This window comes from Toxotes jaculatrix, chromosome 24 (assembly GCF_017976425.1).
Source record: "Toxotes jaculatrix isolate fToxJac2 chromosome 24, fToxJac2.pri, whole genome shotgun sequence".
Classification (NCBI taxonomy): domain Eukaryota; kingdom Metazoa; phylum Chordata; class Actinopteri; family Toxotidae; genus Toxotes; species Toxotes jaculatrix.
The window spans coordinates 7,748,018-7,762,359 of NC_054417.1; the positions used below are offsets into that span (position 1 = coordinate 7,748,018).

A 14,342-nucleotide genomic window follows, 5' to 3' on the forward strand; every position below is an offset into this window, starting at 1 on the left:
GCCGCTAAAAGCTGAAAGAGTTAAGAAGATTTGGCAGCTCTGCGGCAACCAGCCAGCCGGTGAGAGAGGAACTGGCTTCCGGTGGCCAGAGGCAGGCGGCTCACTTGCCCGGGATTAAGTGGGATCGGGAGAGATTACAGCCCTCTCTCTCTCTCGTTCCCTGTAGCTCGATGAAAGCCTAGTGCTCCGTCCGGTGCCCTGGGAATATTTTCCCACCATATTTACATGTTCCTGTACCCATAACTGTGCTAAGACCTGCAGGAGCTGGAGGATAAAGGCTTGTGGCTTCCCTAAGGCCTTCAACGTGGAGGTAAGATGCATCAAATTACTTTTAAAAAAAAGAGCTAGAGAGAGAGAGGGCTTGGAGGAAGGCCAGAGGGATCATCCTCTTCCTCCTCTTTAACTACAGAAATTTCTCAGATGGGTGTTTACCTCTTGAGTAGCTGCATCTGTTCCAATCACTTTTTTTTTAAATAGGTATTTTTTGCTCAAATACAACAAACCTGTCATCTTATCATAGTTTTTACAGTCCTGGTCAGGGATATAAAGTAAAACCTGCTTAAACATAGTTTATTAACGTGTTTATCCCCTGTTTTGGTCTTTAATGTCAAATAGACCAGATGCAGGTAAAAATAGCTTCACAGCTGAAATATTTCCTGAAAATATATCAAATATTTGTTGATGAAAGTGTTTGCTGTCCTGTGACGGCTCACCAGCCCGAGATCATGCTTCACACATCTCTGTATTTACATCACTGTTGCTCTTCCAAGTTGCCGTAAAGTGTGCCATTAACCCCTGACCCCATTCGCACTAACGACTGGTGGAGTAGTGACTGCACCTCTACACTACCTGATCCCTCTGCACGCTCACGACTGGGTGGATTACCAGCAAAGGACAGTGGACAAGTGAAGCCACAGAGGGGGCCGAGAAGTCTCTGGTTCACTGCACGTCAGTCGGTTTTGGTAGTTTGACTGAGTGAAAGTGTGTTAAGGCTTTTGCACCTTTAAAGTATCAACTAAAGCAACTCACACTGTGCTCTCATGGGGCGTACTCCTGAATAAAGTTGTGTTGGATCAAATTACCAAACATTAACTGACACAAATCAGTGCTGTAATGCTGTAGCCCAGCAACAGGTGACCCTCATCACACACTCATGTTTCAGTGTTCCTGTATTTTTTAGGGTATTAATCAAACCTTTAAGCCAAGGCTTTGTTGGGTTTCCTTCACTTTTCCAGGATTTTTCCTGTCCTGGTGAGCGGTCGGCGAGGGGTCGGGGTGAGAGGTCAGAGGTCAGGAGTCCAGTGACCATGAGGCAGGCGGTGGAGGCTCAGGTGTTAAACCCCCACTGTGAACTTGGAGAACACGGTCAGTATTAGCACCATTAGTGCAAATGAAATTTCTAACTTTGAAGAGTTGATGATTTATTGTGAAGACTGAAGCACTTTGGGATTATTTTGGGAGTTTTTCTGAAACAATCATTGTCTTTCTTTCCTCTGATAATAATCCATTAGTGTGTGTCTGTGTGTCGTAGGCCTGCGTCAGATCCTGACGGATGTGATTGAGGAGGTGCAGCAGTCTGTAAATCAGGACATTGATGGAGCAGAGATTCTCCACAGTTTGCTGAACGCGCCCTGGCTGCAGTCACTGCTCAAGGTCTGCAAACTCTCTCCTCTACCAGAACTGAAAGTTTACTTTTGTTCATTAATTTGGCTTCTTGCAAAATGTTGACATCAATAATCAACTTGACACCAGCTCCACCATAACATACTGTTTATTTTTTGTTTAATTCATTCTCTTTCTGCTGTTGAAACATAGTTGTCATGCAAGCTTGGCAGCAAAATTACTGTCAGATAAAGTTTTTGGGAGCTAAAGTTACTTAAGTTACTTAACTACTTGCTGGAAATACTATTATATTAGATTCTGACATTTTAATGATCTGATATCACTGTTTTCAGGTTTATGAGTGTCTTCAGAGGTACCTGAGGGATTCCCCAGCTCCGGCTCTGGAATACGCTTCAGGACTCTCACTTCAAGTTACACTTTGTTTCATAATATTAAACGGTCTTTCTCACAATCAGTTTGTATAGGTCTTTTTTTTTTTAAATGGTGAATATGTGGTTTCCTGTCTGTGTAGCTGCTGATCGACATCAGAGCGTTACCAGGCTGCTCTGAAGAGGCCAAAGAGCTCTACCGCCTCCTGCGGCAGCCTCACCTGCAGGTAAGAGACCATGTCTGGGTTTGTGTGTTTATTCTTTGTATTTCTATACCATGTACAAACACATGGTTTTTTTTGTGTCTGAAATAAAGCATGCCATGTGTGTTTGGCACAGTTTGTGATGAAAAATCTGCCTGATCTTCCTGTTTTGCAGGCTCTTCTCTCGGCTCATGATACGGTGGCCCAGAGGGACTATGAGCCAGTGCTGCCGCCGATGCCCGAAGATCTGCCTGACGATGAGGAGGCCACCAGGATTGTGTGCCTGGTCAAAAACAAACAGCCTCTGGTGAGCTGCACAGCTAATGCCTCCTGATTACTCATTTACAGTTTAAGCATTGTTAAATTATAAAAACTGCAAATGAAGTTTGGTGTGCACAGTTTTTTAATAATTCAGAAGACCTTCTTTAGGCCCGAGATGACTGACAAACCTTTGCAGATTCAGTATTTAGGCTCTACGTGACCTGGACATGAGGCCACATTTTGATGGGATCACCCCTTTCTATGTATGAATTTTAGTTTTTAATCCCTCTTGACAAAAAAAAGGTTTGTAGGGATTAGGGAAACCCATCAGACAAACCTCACAGAGCATAAAAAATGGCATCAGAACATGAAGTAATACAACAAAAAAACTAAATTGTTTGGTCGAGCTTTCCTTTCGAGGTAACCACAGTCAAGAAAGTTCTGATTCACAGATATTATGCTCAATATTTGTATTATTTCTTTGATAGAAATCGTTCTAATGAAAATTGGTTTGGGTGAACTGACCCTTTAAGCTTCCCGTAGTCTTTAGAAAGAGTTGAATATTTTATCTGAATGATGTGTGAAGGAAGAAGAAGTTTTGTCTGTAAGTAACAGCACATACATTTCAGTGCATAAACTGGTCCACAGTGGGGTTGCTTTTTTTCCACTACTGTCTAAGCAGATGCTCATGGGTATTTTAATATGCAGGCTTTTTTTTGCTAAATATAAATCAAACAGCTGACTGCATCCAGCAGAGACCAGATGTTTGAACTTTATAATCTCTCATTTGTTTAATTGTCTGTGTATGCTACAGATGATTTCCTAACAGCAGAGCCTCCTGGGAGAGAAGGATTTTTAAGAAGAACAAAATGGTTTGGAGACATCTGACACTCATTTAATATCAGTCTCTGCAAAATACTTAATATACTTAGTTCTTTTAACAGGAAGTACAGTGGACATTCTTCGTCTCCAGTTGCTGTGTTGAACACTTCCTCTACCTTTGAGTGACTCTCTTGTCTCACAGCTTTACAACCACCAGAGAGTCGGGCTGCCGCTGCCTGGTTCTTCCCCTCCCTGTGCGAAAAGCTCCAGAGAGGGGCTTCACAGTCACTGGAACACCCTGAGGCGCCTGACCCGGCAGGGGCCTCACCGACATGGCGCCTCTGGAGTCCAGAGCCTGGATGTCAAGGACTCATTGTGGTGTAGCGTTCGGAGAGGCAGCTACCCTCCGACTGAGACACTGTGCCACTCAGCAGGGGCTCGGCCGTATCCTGCACCTCAAGATAAGCCGATGAGAAACTGTCAGGTGTGCTGTGGCAAAACCATGAGCCAGTGTAGAGTTTGTTACACCAACCTGCTCTGGGAGCAAAGTCTGAACCGCTCTGCGCCTTCGGTCTACAGCTCTGTTCTGATTGGTAAGAAAACATCTGGGCCTCGTGTCGCGGCAACAATCGACTGTAGAAGTTAGAAACTATTCTAAAGTTTAAAGAGCGAGAGCAGACACGTGCTGCTTAACGCTGGGTTTTTCTTGGTGCTGAAGATGATACTGAACACACTTAAAAGTAATTTCACTTATTGATAGTGGCTAAAATCAATATTTTAAAAAAGAAAATAGATTAAAAAATTAAAGAAAACAACAAAACGTGTATAAAACGTAGTTTTAAGTTCGATCACTTCTGAAAGCACCTTCAGTTACAGCCTCTGCGTCAGTATAAGATGCTTTTATCAACGCTCATCATCTGTCATTCACCCTCTTCATCCATCCTTCATCACATCTGCTCGTGGTTTTTCATGGATTAATAATGTCTGTTTTCTCATTGGAGACAACATCGTAGAAGAGCTAGACAGCGGAAACGAGGATGAAACAGGAGAATCTGCTGACGCTCCATCCCTGCGTCCCACATCCCAGCGTTGGACCGTGTCTCCTCCATGCCTCACTGTGCCCTACTACTCTAACACAGATGATCGCTTCCGGCCAGGCATGTCTCCACCACTCCGAAACAAAAGCCCTCGCATCCGCACAGCTCCCCCCAGCCCCATGCGCCCTCGCCGCTTAGTGGATATGCCCCCCGTGCCGCCTGTGGAGCTCGCCAAGCAGGAGAGTCTGGACGAGCTGAGGACGACTGTGCAGCTGGCTGCCAGCTCCATGGAGAACAGCACCAAGGACATAAAGATCCTGGGGGAGAAGATGGCAGCCGCCACTGAACGCATGTCAGAGACGGTGCAGGACAACTCGCATGCCTTAGTCCTCCTCACTCAGGTGGTGGACCGGCTGCAGGCGTTCCTCACCACCACCAGGACTGAGATTAACGCCCCAAATCCTGCAGTCGATGAGCAAGACGGCACACCCAAGAGAAGCCAAACTCCAAAGATTCGAGGGCAGCGTCCATCTTTGACACACCAGTCCAAATGTTCCTTTCCCTCACTTCTTTCCTCCACCTCCTCCTCCAGCTCCCTCAGCACCTCCCTTGATACTCCCTCCACCTCCCAGGGCACCGGCTGTCTGTCTGTATCCTGCCGCGGATCACCTCGAACTGCCCAAAAAAACAAAAACACCCCTTTGCCACAGAAGAAGCACGTCCATGCTGATCTCCAAGCGTCCAAGCATCCTCTAACCAACGGTCTGGTGGATGAGTCCAAGGAGACATCCAACACTGTGAAAAGAGGTCGCTCAAACCAGAGGAAGAAGAGAAAGAAGGCAACATGAGAGGTGCCGAAAAGTGTCCAAGAAAATGGACTTCTTGGGTCCTTTGAAGGCGTCTCCACAGAGTGGCTGACCTGCAAACGTGCACAGCGGTAGTTCACATTTCAGGTGTTTTTCGTTCATCATGTTGTTGTTGTTTCTGTAGGAGAGGGACCATCTCATTCTTTCACTCCACATTTCCATTCTTTCCTATCACCAGCGATGTCTCTCGTCTGGAGCCTTCATTTCAAGAACTCCCCCAGTATTCATGTGGAGCTTGACTTTCACCTGTGTCACTGTTTTGTTTGTGCCTGGATTGTCATGAATTAAACTTTCCAAACTCTTTTTCCATTTCACACCCAAGTGTTTACATCCTGTTGCTGCCTCCCCACTGACTCCATCAACCTTCTTCTTCTTCAGTTTATTTATTCAGTGCTTTCGTGTTTTTTTGTTCTAGGGAGCAACTATAAAGAGAAACGAGATCACGGGGGAGATTTTTGTTGCGCGGGTGATTCACGGAGGGCTGGCTGATCGAAGTGGTGAGTGTTTTCTACCTCAAGCTTGAAGTGTGAAACTACACTTGAAAACCTTAGTTTTAGTTTCCTTTGTGTTTACCAGTGTGTGTGTGTGTGTGTAGGTCTGCTTCATGCAGGGGACAGGATCATAGAGGTGAATGGTTTTCCTGTGGATGGGATGGAGCCTGAGCAAGTTATTCAAGTTGTGGTGAGTTGTGTGTGCTTTAAAATGCACATTATCTTCTGTGAACCATGTATATCTGCTAATGAATCTATGTTTTTTCTGTACACACAATCAGCAAGCGAGGTCGCAAGGCACCATCATGTTTAAGGTTGTTCCCATCACAGAAAGGCCAGTCCACAACCAGACGATGGTAAATCATCATATACACCTCCCAGATTGTTTTGCCTCATATTTCTGCCTAAAAACTCCAACATACTGGTGCTGTAAACAAACCTGTCTTGTGTTAGCTCTACGTGCGGGCCATGGCTGACTACAGCCCTCAGCAGGACCCGGCCATCCCCTGCGCCGATGCCGGTATGAGCTTCAGAAAAGGCGACGTCCTGGAGATCGTGGACCAGACGGATGGCCTTTGGTGGCAGGCCAAGAAACTGCCCAGCAACACGGCCTGTGCCGGCCTCATCCCGTCCACCAACCTGCTCAAACGGTCAGGAGAGAGTCAAGTTTGTCAATATCTTTTCTAATTTTCAGATTTCTGACACTTCATCAACCTTAACTGATTATTTGAGAAAGTAATCATCAGAAATGTAAGCATGTTGCAGTACGTGTTATGATGTGGCTTCATTTAAACCTGAATCTGCATGTGGGAACAGGAAGCAGAGGGAGTTCTGGTGGTCTCAGCCTTATCAGCCACACGCCTGCATTCAGACCTGTAAGTCAGACCCAGATTTTCTTTAACTCAAACTTTGAATAAAAGTCCAAACAGTTTGAGAAGTGACAGTCCCTGTACAGCCTGGTTTCACAGTCGGGTTTTCATTGTATTTTACTCCACGCTTACTGAAGTGAGCACTGTAGAGGAAGGTAAGGACAGATTACACTTCATGATTTAGGCAAAACTAGAACCCACACATGTATTTTTATATGTTAAAGAGATAACAGTTTATTTTTCCTCCACAGAGGAGGACATGATGGCCATCGATGAGAAATGTGTTGAAGCAGGTAAAGCCTCACCTGTCGTGCTCTTTTAATCTCTTATACACAAACTTATTGTACGTCTTTGCCGCTTTGTGATTAATTTCCCCTGCGTGTTTTTCTTTCTGACAGATGAGGAGGCATTTGAATCTGGTAGGTAAGTCTTTGTTGATTTAATCTGTTCTGATTCTGACTTGTTAAAAATGCAGAGCGTCCCTCTGTTTGCTGCCCTTCATCTGAAGCTTCTTCTGTTCTTTCTCTCCCAAACCTTTCTGCTGTGCGATGGAAATGTTAGAGGAGCTCAGGGAAGGTAAGAAAACCATGGTTTTACAATCATAGATCAGTGATTCTGCATCTCTTTTCCCTCTGATGTAGTAAATTGCAACGTCTTGTGAATATTCCCTAAGTTGCTGTGTATTTAATTACTATGAAACTGATTATTCTTCAGTGAATCATGCAGCTCCTCAATATTTTCTTTTTTTTTTCTCTCTGTGCTTCTCTTCATGTCAAATCAGAGGAGGATGACTTCAGTAGCAACATTGAAGGGATGTATTTAGGTAAGTCTTCAAACATAAATATCACATCAGATCCTTTATGTTTTATTAAAAGGTTTCTGCGTATGTATCATGGATCAGATGATGATTCTTTTTTTTTTTTCTCTCAGCGGGTTTCAGGCGCAGCATGCGTCTGTGTAGGCGCCGTTCTCACAGCACCACCCAGCCCTCCTGCCACACCCGCTGTCCCAGCAGCTGCTACAGCGCCCTCAACAGCCCCTACGAGGAGGTGGTGCGCTACCAGCGCCACCCACAGGACACACACCGCCTCATCGCCCTCTTAGGTACATTAATCATTTGAGTTTGGTGGTTTTAAGAGTCTTATTTTGGACAAGGAAAATAAAACATTACAGATGCTTAGAAATTAGCTTTAGGGCGACATTAAATTAGTTTAACTCATAAAACATGACTTATATTTCTAACCAAACATGTTTATACATGAGAAATTACCGTTTCATCCATCAAACTGCAAATCAAAAATGAATAAAAGTTTGAGATGTTTCCTGTTTTTGCTCAGGCCCATCTGGTGTGGGTGTGAATGAACTTCGGAGGCGCTTGATTGAAATGAATCCCAACATCTTCCAGGGAGCTTTACCTTGTATGTATCATCCAATTATTATCATTATCATCCAACAAATTTACACTGAAATAAATGGTCAACAAAAGTATTTTTGTCTGTCTCTAAGAGAAACAACACATTTTGTTTTACAAACTGTGAATAAAAATCTTCTTTTCTACTTGATCAGACACCACGAGAGCACCCAAAGCATACGAGGAGTCTGGGAGAGAATATTCCTTCACCAGCCGAGAAATCTTCGACAACATGGTTTATAACAACAGGTACGACTGATTGATTTTATGATTTTCAAAAGGCAAAATGTTCATTTACTAAATCTAACAACTTATTTCTGAGCATTTTCCTTATTCCTCCCGTCTGTAAGATGATCAGAGTTTAGAATAGAGTTTATAATGCTGATTTGATTTTGAAAAAAATCTTGATGGACTTTTAACTTTTAATCTGAGCTTTAAAGAAATAAACCGACGACATTCAACAGGTTTCTGGAGTACGGGGAGTATAAAGGGAATCTGTACGGCACCAGCATCGACTCTGTGAAGGACGTGTTAAACAGCGGAAAGATCTGCATCATTGACATCGAGCCAAACGTAAATACAACATGGAGATTCAAGTTTTAAAGTCTCTTTCCCAAACTTATGTTTATCCATTTAAAAACTAATGACATTATCATTATCTGTTATGTATAAATTCACTGATGTTTTGTGCTTCATGCCACTTTTATAACATGGTTTTATTTCTCTGTTTAGGCCATTCAGGCAGTGAGGACCCATGAACTGAGGGCCTACATCATCTACGTGAAGCCGCCTTCTCTGGAACGCCTCAGGGAGACCAGACAGGATTCCTACATCACCACCAACTACTACGTCAACCGACCGTTCAAAGTAAACTGTCCCATGGCCACATTTTATCTTTCTGGTCTCTTATAGGTCTGGTCTTCATACATCAGGCTGCGATTGCCTCTGTCACATTTGAACAGTATTTCTAAGCAGGGTGAAGCTGGAGTCTGATTTTTGTGTCCTCCAACAGAGTGAAGACTTCCAGGAGATGGAAGAAGCAGCCCGGAAGCTTGAGTCCCACTATTGCCAGTTTTTTGACCAGGTGATCATCAATGATGAGCTGCAAGACTCCTGCGTCCAGCTGCTGACAGCGGTAAGGAAGGCGCAGGATGAGCCACAGTGGGTCCCTGCCAGCTGGATACGACCCACCTCCGAATCGTAAGGGAGGACGGAGGAGAAAACAAGGGGACAACACAGATGTGACCCCTTTTTATTCAGGCAGCAAGTTTTGGAAACTGAAAGTCTGGAATATCATCCCAAAAAGCTTTACGTTGAAATCAGTTTGTTTAATGTCTAATACTGAATGTTTTAGGGGAGTAGGGCATGAAAAAAATCCAAATATCTTGATCTTGGTGTTTCTGGCGGGCTTCGTCCGGTTCTTAAGTCGTTTCAAATCCCCAAAGACGAAGGATGAAGCTGGACTCAAGCCCAAAGAAACTCTGGCAGTTTGTCACCACTTTATTTTCTTATAACTAGTAGTAAGACTGCTTTGTTTTTAGACAAATATAGTAATTCTACAACCAGGGGCGCCTTCCTCCAGTGTGTTTTTGGAACTACAGGATGTTTAGATTATAGTGAGAGAGTTCTTTTTGAAAAGGTAGATTCCTGCTTTGCATGTGGCTTTAATTTTAACAAAACAGGTTAATTTCTTGCCCTGCTCCCCACTCTTGTAACACAGACCTACAATAAATAATGTTATCTTTTTCTAATTGATGTTTACATATTAGAAAGAAAGCTGTTTTTTTTTTTCAATCTTGTTAAATTTTGTCATTTCTATCATTTCTTTGTGTTTTACAATAGCTAACATGTGTCACTGCATGCCAAAAAGTTGTTCAAGATTTACAAAAAATTAACAAGATGCTGTGTTGAGCAAACTCTTGCAATAATAACACTTTGTGTCCTTATTTCATTCAAACAATGGGATGAAAACCACGTTTTTCAGGGTGAGATGCAACTAAAGTGCAAAGCAAAGCAATGACATTTTAATATTTGTACATGTCTGTCACATTAATAAACCAATTCTCATAGTAATTTGTTTCACATTCATTTATTAACCCGATTTGTCACCTTGCCTGTTCTCGCTATGTATGGGACCTTTTATTTTGATGACACCGGAAGTCTTGCGTGCTACTCGTAAATACGTCCGGGTAGCAGCTCTCTGCTCGCAGAGCGTAGGTAAAATAACAACCAAAGGAACAGTTTATTCACTTGTGAACGGTTTCATCCTTTAAACACACTTTTAAACTAAGGATGAATCAGTCTTTGTCCTGGATGAATATTTGAAGGCGCAGTTTTAGAGAATTTCGGAGAAATGGATCCGGGAGGCTCGAAGGTAAACAACATGTCAGAAATAACGGAAACGTTTAAGTGGCTATAAGACTCACAATAAATGTAATCTCTGTGGCAATGTTTCAGAATCAGTCAAGCTTACAGTTGTTATAGTTCACTGTACTGTTGGTGTGAACTACATTATTGGTTTAAACTAAAGCTAGCGAACAGTTAATGGCCTCGGGAATCTCTGTGATAACATTATACGTTTATACATTTAAATAGAAACACCAACTGGAAAGTTATTTGTTAATATCGCTAATAATCAATATTTTTGTCATTGTAGAAAATGCGATCCAGGGAGCTCCCGCCTCTTCCACAGGTTAGTCAGTCAGATCCAGGTGACCTTAGTTCCTTACCCTTATTTATTACATCTGTACCACAATAAGGCAACTTAACATTTGTGAAACTGTAATCAGGAAATATTTGGAGGTTTTACTAAATAAATGAGAGAATAAACAAATTTAGTCAATAAGAATATGTTGTTTTGCAATTGAGTAAATAAATAATTATAGCACAATTTGGATTTCAGACATATTATAGCATAAAAACATAAACTAATGCTGCAACAGTGAGTCATTCAACAATTTTAATAATAAATGAATTGTTTAAGTAATTTAACCATCAGAAATATCAATCATGTGAAGACTTTTACTCCTTGATTGTCAACAAACAAACCTAAACAGAAGTAGAATTGAGTTTTAGTGACAGTGTAGTTCACTTTGCACAGCTCTGAGCGTCGTCAGAAATATCAAACCAGACTCCACAGACGCACTTCCTTGGCTTTTCAAACAAATAGATGCATAAATAAACACACTGCCTCTGCTCCAAGAGTTTGAAAAAAGATTTGACCTCTGCCCTGAGTAATCCTCGGTCCTGGCAGATGTATGAACACAGATTTAGCCGAGGATTTAACAGCCAGGATGTTATGTGTGGCTTCACTCCGCTCTTATTGATTCTTGGGTGAAATGGCCAGAAAGACGACGGCAAGGTTTTGATCTTGCATGTTCTATCTGACTTTACGCTTTAACTTCAAATAAAACATGTACAATGCAATATTAAAATCCAGACCAGCTCAGCTGTTATGTAAGTGTCCATGACTTAAGAAGCTTCTCAGCAGCTTCCCAGTCACGTCACCGTGTTCATGCTCTTTGTAGATAATTTAGTTTCGTTATCAGGCCTTTGAAAATGAACATTAACAAATAAAGAAGAAAACTGACTTGTGCTTCTCCTTTTGTCTCAAGCGAGGCCAGCGAACGCTTCCCACAATGGTGAGGTAGGTAAATGTTTTTATTTATAACACTGACTGATATCATTTTGTTTTTATCTTTTGCTGAACAGTCAAACCAAGTTTTCTCTTTTTTTCTTCTCTTTTTTTTGTTGTATGCAATGAAACATGAAGTCAAGACACAGCTGGTGAGTCAGGATTTGTACAGAAGAAGTTGTTGATAATGTTTATCATATATTCTCCTCATTTTCGTCCTGAAGCTTTTTAATTTAACTTTTCTTTTGTTTATCTTCTTGTGCAGGAGAAATGCCAGCAACAAAACACAAGAAGAAGAGGGTGAGAAAGGAGACAAATGAAGTCGATGATATGGACGGTATGTGTGGAGAATTAGACCCATCAACATAAATCAGTTTTCAGATTTGCTACTCCCACTTTTTTTTAACCCCATTTCCTCCCACCTCTCAGAATAAAGTGTCAGCACTCAGTCTTCTTAATTCCACCTTCCATTTTTAGATCAGGGGATGGAGATGGGAGGCCTGGGCAGCAGGAGGGCCTCTGAGGTCAGAGAGCAACTTTCCCTTGAACCCACAACTGAATCTGCTCCACAGAGGAGGAAGAAGAAAAAGAAAACTGCCACTATAGGTAAAACCAGACAACACACTCCTCCTGTGTTTGTTGCTTTTCTGCATTGTAGAGCCACTGACCCTCACATGCTGTAGTTTCATCCGGATAAAAACAACAGGTATCTGTGTAATGTAACCAGTGCTAATGTGTAACTTCATGGTTGTGTCGGGGTTTCAGATCTTGAAGATGATCAAGCTGATCTAGTAAATGGAGATACAGCAGATCAGACGACTGATGGAGAAGAAGTGGTCAAAAAACCTAAAAAGAAAAAGTAAGAAACACAGAAAATAATGACAGTAAATTTTAGGAATAGTTATGGAATCTGGTGCATCTTTCTCTGTAACCTCTATTTTTGTAATTTCAGGAAGTCAAAAGTCGTTGAATCGCAGCTTCCTGATGAGTTGGATGTAGAAGAGGATGATATTATCACTGACACCCCTCCTGCTATCCCCCAGCATTCCCTGTTCTCGGCCCCTCAGGGTCAGAGCCAGCCGGTCGGGAAGGTCTTTGTCGAGAGGAACAGTGAGTAGCGAAGGAGGAAGATGAAGTGTTCAAGCCTTTTACGTGTCCATGTGGACATTCTAACTTAAACGTGCGTGTCTTCCCATGCAGAGCGTTTCCAGGCAGCGGAGCGCTCAGACTGGAGGAAGACCAGTGACCAGATGGATAACCTGACGGACTTCCAGCACATGCAGCCGCTCTGGACCACCAGAGACGTTTCTATTAGAGTGCACGCAGGTTTCAGGTGAAGGAAAAGTGCCTCTTTATACAAAACAGTGTATACATGGACACATTGTCCCCCCTTTTTTAACGTCTTTCCTCTCTTCTGTATCTGGTTCAGGGTGTTCGGTCTGTACTGTCACGGCTTCCTGGCGGGCTACGCTGTGTGGAACATCGTGGTGGTTTATATGTTGGCCGGGCAGCACCTCACCTCTCTGTCCAACCTGCTGGAGCAGTACCACAGCCTGGCTTACCCCTCGCAGTCCCTGCTCTACATGCTGCTGGCCATCAGCACTGTGGCCGCCTTCGACAGGTGAGGAGCGACTAGATCAGTGTAGTTAAAGAAACCGGGGCTCATTCTCGCTAATGCTCAGTTTGAAGAACATTCCCAGATAGATACATTACTTAACATTACGCTTCCTGTTAGTCAATCAGTCGTCTGTGTATATTAAACCTCCTCTGCTTCTCAGAGTGAATCTGGCCAAAGGTTCCATGGCTCTGCGGGAGTTCATCACGCTGGACCCCGTCGCTCTCGCCTCATTCTGTGAGTCCACACTGTTTTTATTATCCAGTGACGTGAAAGTCCACAAATCAAACAAAGGTTGTTGAGGGTTAAACAGATGGTGTCTGTTTGGTTCCAGGTCACACTCTTTGTGTATTTTTCTCCCTTCTGCAGTGTATTTCTCAGCGTTGGTCCTCTGCTTGAGTCAGCAGATGACCAGCGATAGAATCAACCTGTACCCATCCCTCAACACGACGTTGTGGTGAGCTCACTCAAGCTATTTCATGTTAGGTTTCTATCTTATCACGAAGCCTGGATATGAAACCTGAAACCTTTTCTGCTCTAGGCCACCAGGGTCAGAGCACCAGATTCTCCACCCATGGGTAACAGTCAACCTGGTGGTGGCTCTGCTTGTTGGCCTGGCCTGGATCTTCATTGCCACCCAACCTGAGACAGACTATACTGAGGGTGAGAGAATAATCTGTGCTTATTTGGGGGTTTGCTTCAAAGGAAAATCCTAAAACAACTGAACATGAAAAGGTAAATTTTATTGTCTTGTCCTTCCTCCTCAGGTTATCTGATGGCCATGGAGATTGAGCCGCCCAAACCAGAGGACAAATCAGAAATGACCGCCTGATAAAAATGGCTGTCTATCGGCTCTGACACTACAGCTTTGTTGTCATTTTGCACATATTTTTGAGCTGTGTTTTGGCAGTGAACTCTGAATGTGTTTTACTGTGTATTATTTTTGTATTTTTGAAATGTGAATGTGCTCGTTTCTTTTTTAAATACAGGGTTTTACCAACAAATCCAGCAATGTGTTTTTATTTCATTAAGAGGGAATTCAATAGTATCACCGGGTAAACCAGATAAACTCAGCATACTCAGGTTCCCACCTTTATAGTATATTTATTAGGTGCAATAATTACATGTAGAGTGGAATGAGC

The 14,342-nt window shown here is 42.9% G+C and overlaps 2 protein-coding genes across 2 annotated transcripts; both read left to right on the top strand.

Moving 5' to 3' along the window:
- Positions 1-103: 103 nt before the first annotated feature.
- LOC121177974 (MAGUK p55 subfamily member 4-like) lies at positions 104-9,963 on the top strand. Its single transcript, XM_041032428.1, has 22 exons — positions 104-310; positions 1,236-1,365; positions 1,532-1,653; positions 1,956-2,033; positions 2,135-2,218; positions 2,370-2,501; positions 5,596-5,677; positions 5,776-5,861; positions 5,953-6,027; positions 6,125-6,321; positions 6,488-6,546; positions 6,678-6,695; positions 6,792-6,833; positions 6,939-6,959; positions 7,102-7,116; positions 7,322-7,363; positions 7,471-7,644; positions 7,878-7,958; positions 8,107-8,200; positions 8,416-8,524; positions 8,684-8,818; positions 8,964-9,963. The coding sequence occupies exons 2-22, from the start codon at positions 1,308-1,310 to the stop codon at positions 9,153-9,155; spliced, it is 1,896 nt and encodes a 631-aa protein (XP_040888362.1). The 5' UTR covers positions 104-310; positions 1,236-1,307; the 3' UTR covers positions 9,156-9,963.
- A 166-nt stretch (positions 9,964-10,129) lies between these two features.
- LOC121178063 (transmembrane protein 237A-like) lies at positions 10,130-14,198 on the top strand. Its single transcript, XM_041032566.1, has 14 exons — positions 10,130-10,325; positions 10,608-10,643; positions 11,566-11,597; positions 11,724-11,737; positions 11,851-11,922; positions 12,063-12,191; positions 12,351-12,444; positions 12,538-12,695; positions 12,786-12,918; positions 13,015-13,206; positions 13,364-13,437; positions 13,570-13,657; positions 13,742-13,863; positions 13,968-14,198. Exons 1-14 carry the CDS (start codon positions 10,305-10,307, stop codon positions 14,030-14,032), a joined length of 1,230 nt encoding a protein of 409 aa, XP_040888500.1. The 5' UTR covers positions 10,130-10,304; the 3' UTR covers positions 14,033-14,198.
- The last annotated feature ends 144 nt before the right edge of the window (positions 14,199-14,342 follow it).

Bases quoted from the DNA above. Each gene is read 5' to 3' on its own strand.
- LOC121177974 (XM_041032428.1), top strand. From the start codon at position 1,308: ATGAGGCAGGCGGTGGAGGCTCAGGTGTTAAACCCCCACTGTGAACTT. The intron at 1,654-1,955 runs GTCTGCAAACTC...CACTGTTTTCAG, and splicing joins GGCTGCAGTCACTGCTCAAG to GTTTATGAGTGTCTTCAGAG. The intron at 8,819-8,963 runs GTAAACTGTCCC...GTCCTCCAACAG, and splicing joins ACGTCAACCGACCGTTCAAA to AGTGAAGACTTCCAGGAGAT.
- LOC121178063 (XM_041032566.1), top strand. From the start codon at position 10,305: ATGGATCCGGGAGGCTCGAAG. The intron at 10,326-10,607 runs GTAAACAACATG...TTGTCATTGTAG, and splicing joins TGGATCCGGGAGGCTCGAAG to AAAATGCGATCCAGGGAGCT. The intron at 12,445-12,537 runs GTAAGAAACACA...TTGTAATTTCAG, and splicing joins AAAAAACCTAAAAAGAAAAA to GAAGTCAAAAGTCGTTGAAT.